Below are 16,035 nucleotides of genomic sequence, written 5' to 3'. Positions count from 1 at the left end.
TTTAAATTATTAATATCATTAACAGTTATAATTTTCTGTCATTACCTCTAGGAAAATAGAGATTTTAATGTGAAACTTAATTGTCTCATTTTGCAATTTGTGCTATGATAGCTGAACACAACTAAAGTAGATTTAAATATTCCCCTGAGCACATGGTGAGGTATTCCAAACTAACTAATTGATGTTCTTTGTGTATAAATAGATAAATGGGTGCTATGACTGACCACCACTTGCAGTGCAGGCTTTACGTGTAACAGTCTATGTGACCAGGAAGAGCAGACATTTTATTTTTGAGTCTGGGCTGTGGGCTTTACCTAGCAATTTTATCTTTCCTCAAAGATTATTCATATGTACCAACAGCCTGAATAAAAAATAAGTTGTTCAAATTTACATGTATTTGCATAACTTTACATAATTTATTTAATAACACATTATTAAAGTGTTTGAGGCTGGTATTGAGGCTTCCATCTCCCCTCCCTTGGCATGTGTGAAGTCCCAATGGCATGGGGAGTATGTGCCAGATCTTCCCCTGCTGTACTCAAGGCAAGAATCAGTGTGCTCCAGGGAGCTGCTCTTAGCTCCTTTCCCCTGGGTGAAGCTGGATGATGCTCTTTCCTTTCATCTCTACTCTTTTTCTTTCTTATTCTTCAGCCTGGTATACAATGGGGTGAGAAAGATGAGAATAAATGACCAAGGTTAGAAAATATGGGGGAGCCTGGGTAGGAGCCTCCAACACCTCGGTTGTCTGGCAGCTGTTCTATGATCACCATTAAAACATGTTAGACATGATATGGCTCTCTCTCACTCTGTCAGGCCTCCCTCACTGTAGTGTCTGTGTACCAGCATGGAATTTTGTTGTAGCTCTTATGTCACACGCTCCCTAACATAGCACATGGACTGGGGAAGGAGGGTCAGCTATCCCTATGCCATGCTATTCCCAGCTGCTGAATCAACCCCTTGCTTTCAGTAGTTAGGCATGGGAGACAGACAGATGTAGTATCCAGCATTTACACATCCCCATTCCCTGCACTGCAGCTGCCTTGTGCCATAACAGCCCTAATGACCCTCAAATTGACTGGAAAATCAGGGTTAAATTTCTGTTAAAAAACAAACAAAAAACTCAGCAGCCAAATAGTTAAGCAGAGCACTTTCTCTATCTGTTTCACAAAGTGAAGAAAGATTTTGTATCATGTATGTGAAAAAAGGAAATCACTTTTAAATAAATAATTAGACAAATTAGGGCTTAATTATAAGATCCTTTGAAATGGCTTTTTTTCTGCCTTCGTGGAAAACTATTTTCTGAATACACACAGTTGTCCTGATTGATATAAAACAAGAGTCCACTGCACATATTTTTTGTCCTTTTTTGGGTTACTTTTTATTTAATTTTCATTCTTGGGATTCAGATGAACTTTCTGTGCATGACATTTATCATACCTACTATAAAACTAGAACTGCAAGCATTTTGACAAAAGGGATGCAGTGTCTAGTTTTTAAAACACCAAGGTCAGAGTTGACATCTTAGGGTTCAGTCCCTGGCTGTGCCATTGATTTGCTTCATGACACTGGGAAAGTCAATTAGCTTCACCGTGCCTCAGTTTCCACATCTCTAAAATGGATTTATCCACCAGTAGATATGGGTGATTGATGGGTGAAAGCTGTCATGGCTGAACATTCCTCCAAGAAGTTCCTCTGCAGATCCCCACCTTAGGAACAGCGTGTCCTGCTAAGTGAGTCTCAGACTTATTCACTGTAATTAAGCCATGCACATGCTCATGCGTCTCAGATCAAGTATTCTGGACCTGAGGTTATGAGACCCTGTCCCCTAAATGTCTATTCATCAGTTCGTGCAGCCATTGAACCAGCCTTTGCCTCCTGTGTAGGTTAGTTGACAGTTCTTGGTAATTTAAATTGTTCTTTTTTAAAAATGTTTCTTGTTGTTTAACCTCAGTCCGTTGGAGTGTGTGTGTGAAGAGGCTTGCCCCAGAAGGATAACTGATGAGAAAAAAGATGAAGCAAGAGGTATCCCATGAAAATATTTCTTGCTCAGACCAGCATACCAAATGGTTAGGCACCCTGTATGGCTTCCCACAGAGAAGAGAAACCCCAGGCATAAAGCAATCTGCCTGGAGGATCTTTTGGTGCCTGCAGGACACCTGTGGAGTGCCTGAGCACTGGTTCCAGTAAAGGCATCAGGAGCTTGCCTGAATTCAGTAACAAATCTCAAAAGCCCTCCATTCAACTTCTGGGAGACTATATTATGTATTTTACCCCCACTAGTTGGCCTGTCATTAGTATCAAGATATTCATCTTCTGCAAAGTTTAAAAAAAATATTCCTAAAACAGACTGGAAATTGGCAGAAAAGGACTAAAATGAGCCAAAGCTGCCGTTCTAGTCTACCAAACCATGTAATTATAATAGCCTCATGGTCGTTTCACTCACAGCTTGAGAGCAAAAGTGAAATGAAAACAAAATACTTATTTCTTTCATGTTAAAAATTGAGGGCCAGATTGACTGCTGCTGACAGAACACAAGCTGCAGGGCCCCTTGACAGAATGGGGGAAGCACAGCAGCAAACCCCACTCCAAGAGGGGCTCAGGGCTGGTTTGTGCAGCTTAGAAATTGGGTTGGACCAGCTGTGGAGAAGTGTGGCCAAAGCACCTGGGAGAAGAGCTGATTCAGACATTCAGATTCCACTACTGGAGCTTCTATGGAGCTCTAGCCAGAATTAAAAACTGTTCCCTTCTGTGTCCCATTTGAAAGGAAGGTAATAGGCAGTACCATTGGTTTGCCATTCCCTCGGGGGAATCCCTCACAGGAAACAGGAGTTGACAAATAGCCACCCTACAGCAATTTCAGTAGTGAACTAAACCCAGGATTTTAAAATCATTGTATGTCCCTAGTCAAAAAATAGTTTTTAATATAAAATATGTAAACCATGTGCAGTTAACTTCAGCTGCAATGTACAGGCAATAGAAGCATCTTTTTGTGCTAAAGGGGTTTAGGGAGCTAGGACATTGATGGTCTGGCAGGGAAACTTTAGTACTAACCAAGCTTGAAGAAGAAACTTAGGCTGTGGTTTGTGTTTGTGGTCTCTGCTATTTACCCTCATCTTTGACCCAAATTATGCTGTGCAGGAACATGTGCATCCCTAAATTAATTAATCTCTTCCTCTTTCTTAAGGAATTCTTCAACTAGATGCCTTTCTCTTGTCATTCCTCTCAACTTGTACATTTACTTTGAAGTGGTATATACTTTGTTTAAACTAGCACCACCCAAAAGAAAGTATATACTCTATTTTTTCACTCATTCAGACTGGAACATGTGCAGCATCGTAGAAGGTAGTGTTCTAACAATGGCACCTCATTAGTAGCAATGCAACTTCTGAAATCTTCTGTGCTACATTTAAGCAAATTCAGCATTATGAAGCAAAGCTGTGAAAGCTTCAACAGTTTCCTATGGGAGCCTGTCCCAAGACAGGCAAGATTGGTGGTGTTCCTTCCTTCTTCCTCTCTTCCTTTACTTTCTTTCTTCCAAATGTTTCTGGAACAGTGAAGATACTACAGCATTCATTATTACCCTGCACGTTAGCTGATAAACTGAAGCCAAGGGTATACCTAGCAATTAAAAATGACAAATACACTGAGCAATTAAATGTCTCCAGCTCACATTGTCCATAATCTCACAAAACAGAATTGCTATTACATAGAATATCATCATTTAATATATCATGGTGTTGCAGCTGGCTATAAATGCCTATCAGTGTGTTAATAAAAGGACTTACGAATCAGAAAAAAGACGGTCAGTTCACCACCATGAACCCTGTTGCCTGTGTCATGACATAAGTCACTCACCTTACACCCTTGAACCTACCGTCTTTTTTTGTTTGTCTGTCTCTGGTGACTGTTGAGGTGGAAGTTGACCAAATGACTTTGGATTTTCTTCTTAACATGGTCCATTTCTTTTCTCTTTTCCTTCAACTACTTTGTCTTCTTTCTATCCTGCATTTTTTCTTTTCTTTGTCGAAATCTTTAAGTGTTTTTCATTATCTGTGATGATGTTTTTCTGTAATGAAAAAGTCAAAAACATTCAGCCCAAGATTTTCAAAAATGGGTGCCTAAATTCATATCTAGACACCTAAGTAAATGATTTAACTTTCAAGAGGGCTGGACACCCAGCATCTCCCTTTCACTTATATGAAGTATCTAAAAAATAACAAAATTTACCTTTTGACTTCAAAGGTAGCTGTCGGGGGCTTAGCACTTTTAAAAATCAGGCCACCTTTTTAATTGCCTAAATATGGCCCTAGAAGTCCAATTTTAGGCACCTATTTTTGAACATCTCTGGTTGAAATCTAAGAGAAGATTCTTAACATCCTGATCAAATAAAATAAAAATGCATTCTAACATCCAAAGCTTTGAGAGAAATCACTGGTAGCGTAATGCACTTCCAAATGTCTACACAATTACGGTGCTATTAACAAGGGAACCCAAAAGGTTTGGTGGTTGATTCAGAAAAAAGTCCAAGATTAGGAAAAGAGGTCAAGGCAACCATTTTTCCTTAGTAAAAAAGCAGGGGTAGTCTTAGGCTGATCTCAACCAGCTTAATTAAGATAAAAGATGTTTTCCTTAACATAGATGCATGTTAACATCCTGGCTATGTCAAGTTTAGTTTACATGTGTTAACAAAGCCTCACCTAATCTTGACTTCTTTTGCTAATGTGGTTAAACTGTCAAAAGATTTCAGATGCTTATCAGAACTCTCCATACCCTTTAGTCTGCAAAATAGGACTGTCAATCTTACAAAATGTGGGTTTTCTCATGAGATTTTGGTCGGGCCAGACTTATTGTAAGAACAGCCTTTCATATGTTGTTTTGCCACTTATGTTTTAGGTCCCAAGCAGGATCAGGATGTGATGAGGCACTAAATGACATGCTCTTAAAAAAAAATGACCTAAAAATTTTAGCCAACTTACTTTCTGCTTGAATGCGGTTTAGACTTTGGATGAAAGCACTTATTGGTCCTTGTTTAACCAAGCTATTTTAACCATCTCATTATTTTGCTATGATAAGCTAAGTAGCTAATGTATAAGAAGAGCCAAGATAGCTTGGGCATAAAAGGTGCTGTATAATGCTGAGTTCTAGTCTGTTTTAAATGATGCATATAAAACATTCCCATTAACATACACAAAATAGGATCATTTGTCCTGGATTGAATCTATTAAAAAAATTCAGGGTCATTTTCTGTTTAGAATATTTGATCAAATAATGTCAGGAATACAAGAAATATGTGTGTTGTTTTGTTTAAAAAGACTGTGTTTCTCTTCGCAGGAAATCAGTGATAATGAAATATTAGAACTGGTACACAGTGCTCTCGGGAGGATGACGGTTATCCGGCAAATCTTCCCTCTGTCAAGAGACAACAATCAGAGATGCATGAGAAATAATCATAGAATATCTTCATTGCTCTGTGATCCACAAGAAGGCTATCTGCAGATGCTGCAGGTCAGTAAAGTGTTGGTGCGTACGAAGGTCCTTAGGAACATGACATGAGATAGTTGTGTGTGTGATTGTGAAGCTTCACAGGAAACAAAGGAAGGAAGAAGTAAAATGAATACCTTAAATCTCAGCATGCTGAAATTGAGTGGGGTAGTTCCTGACTAACCTTAATTATCTAGTTTCCTTCCTTTCCTGGGCCTGAGTGCTTTAGATCTGACATTGTCTGCATAAAGTATTAGCAGGCAGTTATATTGACTCTTAGTTGATTTGGGACATTTCATCCCATAACCTCTCTGTGTATATAAATATAGATATACAGATGATATAGTATCATGTTTTGTTGTTATGCAATTCCAATTTTGCCTAAATACTGCATTTATGCCTATTAGCCATTTCATGTGAAAGGATTAATTTGTGAGGACTGCAGAGTTAAGTTATGTATTGGGATATAGAGCCTTTCACTTCCAAGTATCTGATTCTATGTGTTCCATATCAGCAGTGACTGGACATCAGTAACATCTGATGGCTATTTGGCCTACAAGAAATGCACTACTGATATTAGTGCCATTTTGTAACAGTCTAGGCTATTGAAACCAACATCTCAAGCCCTGTTGGAAGATCTCTCTTATTGGCAAGATATCTATTCCAGATGCCAAGATTCCTCAAAATAAGGTGCAACATCAAAGCAACTTTTTAGTGAATTAAGTGAAAGTAAAAAGTGAATAGAGAATATCTGAATGAACTATATGATGAAGATCCAGGGGGACTTGTGCTCCTAAGTCACTGAGGCATTTTTAAAAATTGCATCCATAGTACTGATGAAAGATGCTGGATAGAACTGAAAACCTTTATTTTTTCACAAGGTAGGTGAAGCAAAGGCAGTTGCAGAACAAGGTGCCTCCTACACTACCCAGCCAATGTGCTAGAACACTGACTTGATGGGGTGGGGCAGGAGAATACCAATGTGATTGAAAGCGTAGTTCATAGTCCATGTTCATTCAGAACCTGATCCAAAGCCTCATGAAGTAAATGGGATTATCCTTGGCCATGTTAATACTATCCACCCAATGAGGGTACCAGCTGTAACAAGTGTCACTGATAGCAGATATTGGCCCTGTGTGGGTAATGTACTTTTTGCAACTCCAGGCACTGTATGTTTGAATACTGTGCATCATATAGTCAGATACTGTATAGAAATAGAGCTGCATTATAGTGGTGTAGTTGGCAAGTAGATTCAGACAGTATGGATTTTAAAGTAAAGATTTCTTACTGCAGTAAATCGTTTTGAAGCCTTAGAACTGAGCTTTCTATTCACGTTTACTGCATCAGTATTCCTTTTTAATTAAAAGGACCCTGTCAAGATTTTTCATAATTTTCTCAAATTCAATATTTACTCATTTTATTAACCTGAAATTTTGCAATTTTTGCAAGCTATTTCTATTTTGAAGGCACCCTGATTTCTTACTGAAGAGCCTTTCAAGTCTCAAGTGCAGGACTGCTGTCCGATTTTATTGTTTTATAAGAAAAACAATACTAATTTTTGAAAAAAGAAAATAGTATAAAAAGGCAGCCCACAACAAATTAGATGGATTTTATAAGCAAATAGTAATAATGAACGGTTGGTGAGATTTTGAGCTATATACTGGAAAACTTGAAAGTGTCCCTTTCAAATCAAATTAAAACTTTATCAAAATTCATTACTGTGAAAGAGTTTGAGAGGTGCCTCTTCCACAAACATTAACTACCCCTTATATTGTCTTACTTCTCCAAGAAAACGTGCATAACTACCAAGCATACAAATGAGAAGTTTTGTTCTGTGTTAGTAACCTCCAAGATGGGTAAATCCAGGCTGCCTGGAATCAGAACACAGGCTGCTTACTTCAGGGAATCTGAGCATATTCTAGGTTGCACCAGCAGATGACTTAATTGGGGGACAATTTTACATCATGGCAGGATTTTGAATATTATTGCCCATCTGCTTATGCACAAATCTATTTCAGAGACTAGTCTGAAGGACTCCTCTGACAGACTTCTTCTGAGTTATCATGTGTCAAGACAGTAATATGTTTGCTAGCGTGCATAACCTAGCTCCATAATTCTAAACTGTATTGACAATAAAGCTACAGGTGTCTGTTAAGTAGTCTCCTGACTCCTTGAAAAATTGGTCTCTCGGGTGTGAAAACAGCTACAGTACTCAGCATTTCTAGAGATGAGCAATCTGTGAGCATACAGGATGCCCAGAAATCCAGTTATAGATTTTAGATAGTAAATTAGCCCAGTGTGGTCCTTGGTAACATACAAGATGTTTCTGAGATCTTATTTGCATGCAGACCAAGCTAATTCTGCATAAATCACCCAAATTAATGAATCACATGAGGGATGATCATCTTTAAGGAGGGAGAAAGCCTGGCCACTAATTAGAGGGGTGGGAGGTTATTCACTGAAAAAATGCAGTTTCGTCAACCCAAAACTATTTGTGAATTTGACACAAATTTGCTGAATAGTTTCAGCCAAAAATTCTTTTGAGGACTTAAGTGCCATTCACAAAATGGAGGCAGTGAAGGAAGAGGTGATGGTGGAACAAAGTGGAACAGCTTCAACAGTGGAAATTGAGAAAGACCAACACCAGAATATTCCATAGTGCAGTGGTTAGCGCACACTTCTGCAGCATGGGAGATGCAATTTCAAATCCCTGCTCCTTGTCAGGCAAAGGGAGAAATTGAATCTGGATCTCCCACATCCCCAGGTGAGTGCCCTTAACCACTGGGCTACAAAGTGATAAGGTGAACATCACCACCTCTTCTTCCTCCTGATTTTTATGAATCTAGCCCTTCATTTCCTTTGCTTTTATTTGAAAAAGTGCTCCAAAATGATACATTTTGTTCAACCTGAAATAAAATTTTGGTCAGCTTCTTTGATTAATTAATTTTTGGGAGGCATTTTCAATTGCGGTTTGGGTTTTTTCTTTTCAGTTTTTGGAACTGACAGCAAACTGAAAAATCAACCCAGTCCTACCTCATTTTGGTGAAAATGCAAAGGCTTGTATCAAATTTAAAAGGGAAATGATCCCAGGGATGATAGTCTCTTCAATTAACAAAATTTCCAAGGCAGTATTATCCTGCCTTCCAACGTGTGTCATACCCCGCCTGAGAAAACATCCCTTCAAATGAAACCGTAATTAAATCTCCATGTCCATTCAATCTTTCATCCTCTGCTCAAAAGATCAATAGGGGAGCCAAGTGTTGTGGTGTTTCTTGTGCTATGGACGGTTAGCTACTAGGAAGTTAACTCAGAAACCACCAGGGTTTGGTTTTTTTCATGACCACTGGAGAGTTTCCAAAGAGTAAATTGTGAGATCGGGATAAAATGCTCTGTGCCCCATTATCAATCCCTGAAAACATCCAAATCCCTGTATATTTTACATTACTATTACACTTACACAGATTTTGATCATGGAATTTTTTATCCAGCTTTAGTTTACTTATCGTATAACTCTAGTTCTATCAGGTACTTTGAAGAAACACGCATCATAGCACACCTTGTGGAGACGCATCTAGTAATCATTTCATAAATATGAATAACACATTGTTAATGGTCCCTTAATTTCAAGTATTCTACATTTCCTATTTTCTTTTTTGGGTAGGAAATAGTTTTAGTATCTTGTGTTACGCCAGACCCACTTGTATTATTTTGTATTACAAAACATTCCCTGTCAAGTTTTGTTACCAGCCATGGCTGGTTTTTTATTTTCTTTTAATGACTTTGTAAAAGGAAACTGATATCTGCCAGCTTCTAAATTTATTTAACACACACACACACATATATATAACGTGAATATAACATTTAAAACAACCTAATGAAGAAAAAACATTTGGGTCATGGCTTATTAACTTTGTCTTGGCTAAATTAATGAAAATCCTTTTGGAGCATTTCAGTTATTAGTATTTTTAGTACTACCTCCTAGGAAGTTGTTTTTTAGGAGGTGATCATCCTGGCTTGGAGTCTGATGAGCCATGAAAGATCAGACCATTCTGCAAACTCATGCAAAAACTCATTTATTCAGAACCTTTTATGGAAGTCCTGTTTTACTCTGTCAGCATGCTTGGCAACATTTTGCTCATGGTCTTATTCCTAGCCAAGAAACATTACTTTAATAAACTCCATTGTATTTCTGTTTAGAATGGAGAAAGTCCTTTCTAAAATTGCCAGTCTTGGAGGCTTCATTTGACATTAGAGGGAGGACAGCATTAGTCCAGAAATCATTTTCTGTCTATATGCGTTTCTCATTCTTATTTCTTGGTGACCTGTGTTAACACTGTCAGCCAGCATCCTGTACCCCTTTTAAGCATCAGCCATATCTAGCCTGTCTGTCTTCTTTGTCTCTGACTCTCATCTGGAAAGATAATACTTAACCACCTTTGTGAAGTGCTTGGATATTTATGAATGAAAAGTGGTATTTACATGCCAAATATTCTTGTTAGTCTAACGTATTCCCAATATATCCACCTCCCTGGTACTTTTATGCAACAAGCTTGAACTATATTACATATTGTTTTAGATTCTGAGTTTGGAAATACTTTGTCTAGTTCCTCCTCCCAACCTCTTCCTTTTGCTTTACATGAGGTTTGAAAATGTCTCTTTGCCCTTGATTTGTGATTCAGATAATTTTCTCTGTTATGATTCCATTTTTATTTTATTTGTTGTTGATCACATTTATTATTTATACAGCTGATAACTTAGTTCAACCTTTCTGAGGCCCTGTTTGGATTCAAGCGTGTTATAAAGGCCTGGGGCATCTAACATTACTTGACTTGACTCTAAATATACAGCAAGATTAAAACTAATGGGACTCAATACAGCAATGGCAGAATAGTACGGTTATTCCTTAGTGTCATCAGAGTCCCACTTCTTTACTTTAGCAATGTTCCAGACGTTGTTTGGATGTTTTTGGAGAGGATATGTCAGAAGGCGTAGGAGGGCAGGTTCTTCAAACAACTGCTTGCCTCTCCATGTGTAAGGGTAACTTTGTCCTTCACAAACCTGACCGTTGAACATGTTACCAGGCATCAGTTAATGGGCTGCTCCTTCAGCATTCACACTTTGCTTACACGTTGTATTCTTTTTAGGAGTTACTGTGAGGGAACTGCTGTAATTGGACCTTGCAGACCGGTTTAACCTGTGAAATATAATTCGCAGTGTCCCATTTGCTCTTGAAGGGCCCAATCCTTCAAGCATTCATATGAGTCACTTCACTAGGCAGAGGAGTCCCATTGTTGTCAGTTGAGCTATTCATCACATTATTAAGCACTACAGCTGATAGTAAATGTTTGCAGAATTAAAGCATTAATTTACCGTACCAGAGACCTCTATGAAAATGTACATTAAGTTACAAACACACATTTCACATGTCTTCTCACAAAGACTTTATGTACAGGCTTTGGGCCAGACCCTTGGCCTAGTGAGGCTACTTTGCAGCACTTGGAGGGTGAAAAGCGGTCTTAAATTGGCCTCAGTGGCCAGCTTGGGATTCCCTCAATAGCTTTACTTTCCTCCTATCACAGCTATCAGCTTAGCTAGGGGCTTGTTAGGGGAGAAGGGGCATGACTTGAATGCACTGCACTCCGGCAACACCCCAGATGCCACAATGGCCCATTGTGGGATTTTGCCGGCAGCTGTGAGTTAGAGCAGCCTGGAAGCCAGATGCTGAAGATCAGAGGAACTCAAAGATAATATAAAGCCATCATTGCCTCTCCACTCAGTCCAGCTCATCTGGACCAAAAGAGGCCATGGACCTTTGTCACAATTTTTAATATTTTTGTTTTACTTTGTTCTTTGTTTAGTACTTCATTAAAAGACTGAGAGCACTTGCTAGTAGCAAACATAGTGCAGGCAGATGCCACCACCCAAGCCCTTCCTGTCAACACAATTCAAATCTAAACTATAGCTCATGTTTATATACAACACAATGTAAAACACCAATGTTTCCCCCCTCCTCTGATCTGCTATTTCAGTATTATTTCTCCTCTCCTCTCCATCCCTCAGCTCTACCAATACACTTTAGTTCTGATTTCCAAACATCCTCTACTAGATTGACTCCTTCTCTGATCAGTGTGTGTTAATCATGCCAGATTCTTGAAACATTTAGTGACACACGCGGTAGTCCCCTAGGGATGAGATTTACATTTAAAATGTAGTTTAATTTGTGCCCCTGTGGCTACAGTTCAACTTTTGTTATAGACAGATGTTTGGTCTGCAAAAGAAATAACTATAAATGGTTGAAGAACACTTGATATTAGACAGATATAAACCATAAGGAGGGAGAAGAATTCTTTCAGCGGTATAGCTGAGTGTAAGGTATGAAAGAAGGTATGTAAATGAATATAGAAACTGTATATCAGTAAAAATGCCCTGACCATGAGATCTATTAAATTGTGGAATCATCTCCCAAAGGAATTGCTGGAAGCACCCATCATTTGTGATGTGTAAAACCTGAATGGCCAAAAACCTAGATAACAGTGTAAAAAAAAAAATCCTACACTGTCAGGGGGGTTGACTGGTTACCCTAATAAGGGTCTGTTTGCTATGGTTCTATGATATTTTTATATTTTCTTTCATTTAACTCATAATAAATAGCTGTTTGAAACTGACATTTGAGTCTTTAATGGAAGTTTTTCTTCTTACACGGCATGCAACTGCAGCTCTTATTTTATTGTAGGGTTTCTCATGAGTGTCAGGATGCTGGCTGTGATTTTGTTCTCCAAGAGCAATGAAGCATTTATTTAAAACACATGCACGCACAACGTATCAGCTGGGCTTGAAAACTGATCTAAGAAAATAAAATAGGTAGGTCAGATTGTCAGTTTCCCAACCTTGACAGCATCCCTCTAAGCATACTACTGTACATTAAGTAACACATCAGTCATCACCTCTCCTCTTTTTGAAGAGCACAGATAGATGCCGCCTTGCTTTAGAGTCACACACATGCAACATCACTTTTGGCACAACCTGGGCTTTGGGGATAGATAAACAACTTCAGAGAATAGTGGTGTGCACAAAAACAACTGTATTACTCATTAGGCGGTGCATGTTTCTGTCACTGGCAGGGTTCTGTGTGTTCCAATTTGCCCTCCATCTCTGTCTGTCTCCATCTTTGGAGCTGACTGCTGGGACACTCCCAGGGTGAATTTGGCAGCTGCAGATCTCTGATGCCAAGCTTGGGAATGAATTTTTGAAGCAGTGGCATGTGGGTGTCAGCTTGTCTTCCAGTTGGTCTCTTCATTGGCCTCTTCTCTGGCTGGACTTCTGGCTTTGCTGGCAGCTCTGAACCTGCCCATGGGTCTGAAGCAGGGTCAGTCTTCTACTGTGCAACATTGTATTTCTGGGTAGCAAGTTCCCTTTGATTAATGCTTGGAAGGAAACTAAAGGTTATCCATATAGAACTTTAAAAATAGTAAATCTGGATGAATCTTAGTCTCTCTGTAAAAAGGATGTTTTACCTTTACTGCATTATGGAAATATCCCTGTTCTGATTCCATATTTCTGCTTCCTGCCTATTTGTGTATAAAGTTTGTTACTTGGTACAAGAGAAGGGTTCCCTGTGTATTCCACCTGAAGCTAACAGAAGCTTCTGTTCATGTGGACAAACATGTTTTAAAAGAAGCAAGATCCCAAATGACTTACAGAATGCATATGTGTATGGTGGACTTAAAAAAATTTCAGGTGCAAAATGTACATTTCAAAACACAATATTTAGATAAGTTTTCATTCATGAACTGATAAGTCCTTAGTTCAGAATTTCATGCTTTCCAACTAACAGTTCATGGCATTATTGCTTTCAGATTCCACAGCAATGGGTGTGGTATAGATAATGTAGATAGGCCCCCAAAATGCATTTCATTAAGTCTTTGGATTTTATTAGGCATTTGTGGTATCCTCAATTTGTGGCGGTCTTAGCAGACAAGTGAAAGAGGAACTAAAATTTGATTTTTTTCCCCCCGAGATAAGAAAAGTGAAACACTTTTTTTGTTTTCCTCTGGAAATGTTCATGATATGAAAGGGAGTTTCTGCAGACAGAAGAATGCCCTACCCCCATCCCGAATAGATAAAGAGGAAAAATTAGCAGTGTTGCAGAGCTCAGAAAGCCCAAAGGAAACAAGCCTATCATCTTGTTTTCATCTCAGTGTTACTTTTCTTCCGATCCTGCATGCTACTCTAATGCTAATTTCTTAATTTCCTATTTCCTCATGCCTGAGACTGCAGGAGTAGAGCCATGGGGTATTACTGATTGTTCAGGTAGCTACATGAATTGCCTTTTACGGTACATTTCTGTATCCAGTGGGTTTTGATAGTTAGCTGCAAATTGAAATTTGTGTGGACACTTGAGGTAACAAGTGTAAACAAGCTTGGTCTGGTGGCCTGTCTTCCTCTTCACAGCATCATCTTCCTGGAGTTTGCAGCAAACGTGTGATGTTGCAAATACAATCTATCACATTTGTAGGGGATGGTAGGGAAATAATTTTGCTTCTAAGATACAGTGGCTGATGGTGCCATTGAAGGGGATTTAAATTGGCAGTAATACGAAATTACGAATGCCTTGCTTAGATGAAGCAGAAAAGGCCTGTGGGATTCTTGCTGCATGAAAAGGACTGTGATAAAGAAAACAATGGAAATTATATGAGTGAATATGGATAGGTGAGCCAAGACCTGTAATGCTCTTTTGAGTTCCCTTTTTCCATAGGAAAGTACCTATTTAGATATGACTTCAGGCTAAAGGGTGTATATGATTTGGAAAAGAGGATAAAAAGGTTCTTAGTCTTTTGCATAAAAGCAGCATTAAAAAGAATAGGCTAAGAATTTATTTGTGATAAGCAGTAATGGAAAACAACATGGTTGCTTCTGGAAACATTGTTAGGCAACGTATACAGAAAACAGGGACTTTTTTTCATAAAACAATCAGATTTTGGAATTCTTTACATTTTACAGCTCACTGGAACTAATAACAGAACAAACCATATTAAGATTCCAGAAAGCTAGCCAGAATAGGTATATAGAGGATTAGATGTGCACTATAAATAATTCTAGCTAATACATCACCAGTGATAAAATTTCTGCAACTTTGTTAAAAATATTGTTGACAGTGAGAATAAGAATAGAATTCAGCTTCCTGTTCCACAGATATGGGCTCTGCAGTACTAATAGAAGTAATATGTAGTATAATATATATGTTTTTGTCACTTAAGTAAGCACATAAGAGTGTGACTAAACGAAAGGAGCAGATCTGCTGGTGAAAGGCACCATATTTACATAGTAACATTTCAGAGTAGACTCATGCTGTAAGAGAAATGGAGGACCAGCATTCCAGTGGTTCCTTTTAAAGGACAAGACATGCATGATGATAACCTTTCCATTCCATGCTACAACAGTTCTTCAATATTAACAAAGATCCTCAGAGTAGTGACAGAAAGAAACGGACAGCATACCATCACCTTCACTTTTTTGGATATTTCTTTTACTGACACATAACTACCGCAATTGCTTCAAAGTAGGAATGAAGCATAGCACTCTGACATCAATCTGCCTTGACAATGTGGTTGTGGTTCTGTGGGTCAAACTGAAAAGGACGGACCAGCTTGGTAACCAAGTAATCAGTGTTCTGCACTTCAATGTAGGCGATCTGGGTTTGATTCCGGGTTGCACAGTCTGGATTAATCAGAGTTGGAAGTCCTACAGAGACAGTATACTTAGCTCCTGGGCAGAAAGGGATACTTGGTAGCACTCAGGACTTGTCTTCACGTACAGCGCTACAGCTTTAGTGCTTCAGGGTTGTCTACACTACGAAATTAGGTTGATTTTATAGAAGTCGATTTTTAGAAATCGATTTTATACGGTCGATTGTGTATGCCCCCACTAAGCGCATTAAGTTGGCGGAGTGCATCCTCACTACCATGGCTAGCATCGACTCATGGAGCAGTGAACTATGGGAAGCTATCCCACAGTTCCTGCAGTCTCCTCTGCCCATTGGAATTATGGGTTAAGCTTCCAATGCCTGATGGGGCAAAAACATTGTCGCAGGTGGTTTTGGGTACATGTCGTCACTCTCCCCTCCCTCTCTCCCTCCCTCTGTGAAAGCAACTGCAGACAATCATTTCATGCCTTTTTGCCTGGGTTACCCATGCAGATGCCATAGCATGGCAAGTATGGAGCCCACTCAGCTCACCGCCGCTCTTGCGAGCATTGTAAACACCTCGCACATTATACTGCAGTATGTGCAGAACCTGGCTAAGAGACGGCAGCATGAGGGCGATTGTGATGAGGACATGGACACAGACGTTCCTGAAAGCACAGGCTATGGCAATTGGGACATCATGGCGGCAGTGGGGCTGGTTGATACAGTGGAACGCCGATTCTGGGCCCAGCAAACAAGCACAGACTGGTGAGACCGCATAGTGTTGCAGGTATGGGATGATTCCCAGTGGCTGCGAAACTTTCGCATGCGTAAGGCCACTTTCCTGGAACTCTGTGAGTTGCTTTCCCCCG

The 16,035-nt window shown here is 39.3% G+C and overlaps 1 protein-coding gene across 1 annotated transcript in view; it reads left to right on the top strand.

Annotated features, from left to right (window-relative positions):
• Positions 1-16,035, top strand: part of GRID1 (glutamate ionotropic receptor delta type subunit 1) — an 800,331-nt gene that overhangs the window by 615,388 nt on the left and 168,908 nt on the right. Inside the window, exon 6 of the mRNA XM_024209390.2 lies at positions 5,332-5,505. Coding sequence (XP_024065158.1) covers positions 5,332-5,505 — 174 coding nt within the window. The remainder of the gene's footprint in view (positions 1-5,331; positions 5,506-16,035) is intronic.

The sequence above is a fragment of the Terrapene carolina genome, unplaced genomic scaffold (genome assembly GCF_002925995.2).
Source record: "Terrapene carolina triunguis isolate 2854851 unplaced genomic scaffold, T_m_triunguis-2.0 Scaffold95, whole genome shotgun sequence".
Taxonomy (NCBI): domain Eukaryota; kingdom Metazoa; phylum Chordata; order Testudines; family Emydidae; genus Terrapene; species Terrapene triunguis.
Note: the sequence above shows the minus strand (reverse complement) of the source record. Positions and strands in the feature narration are given on the sequence as shown.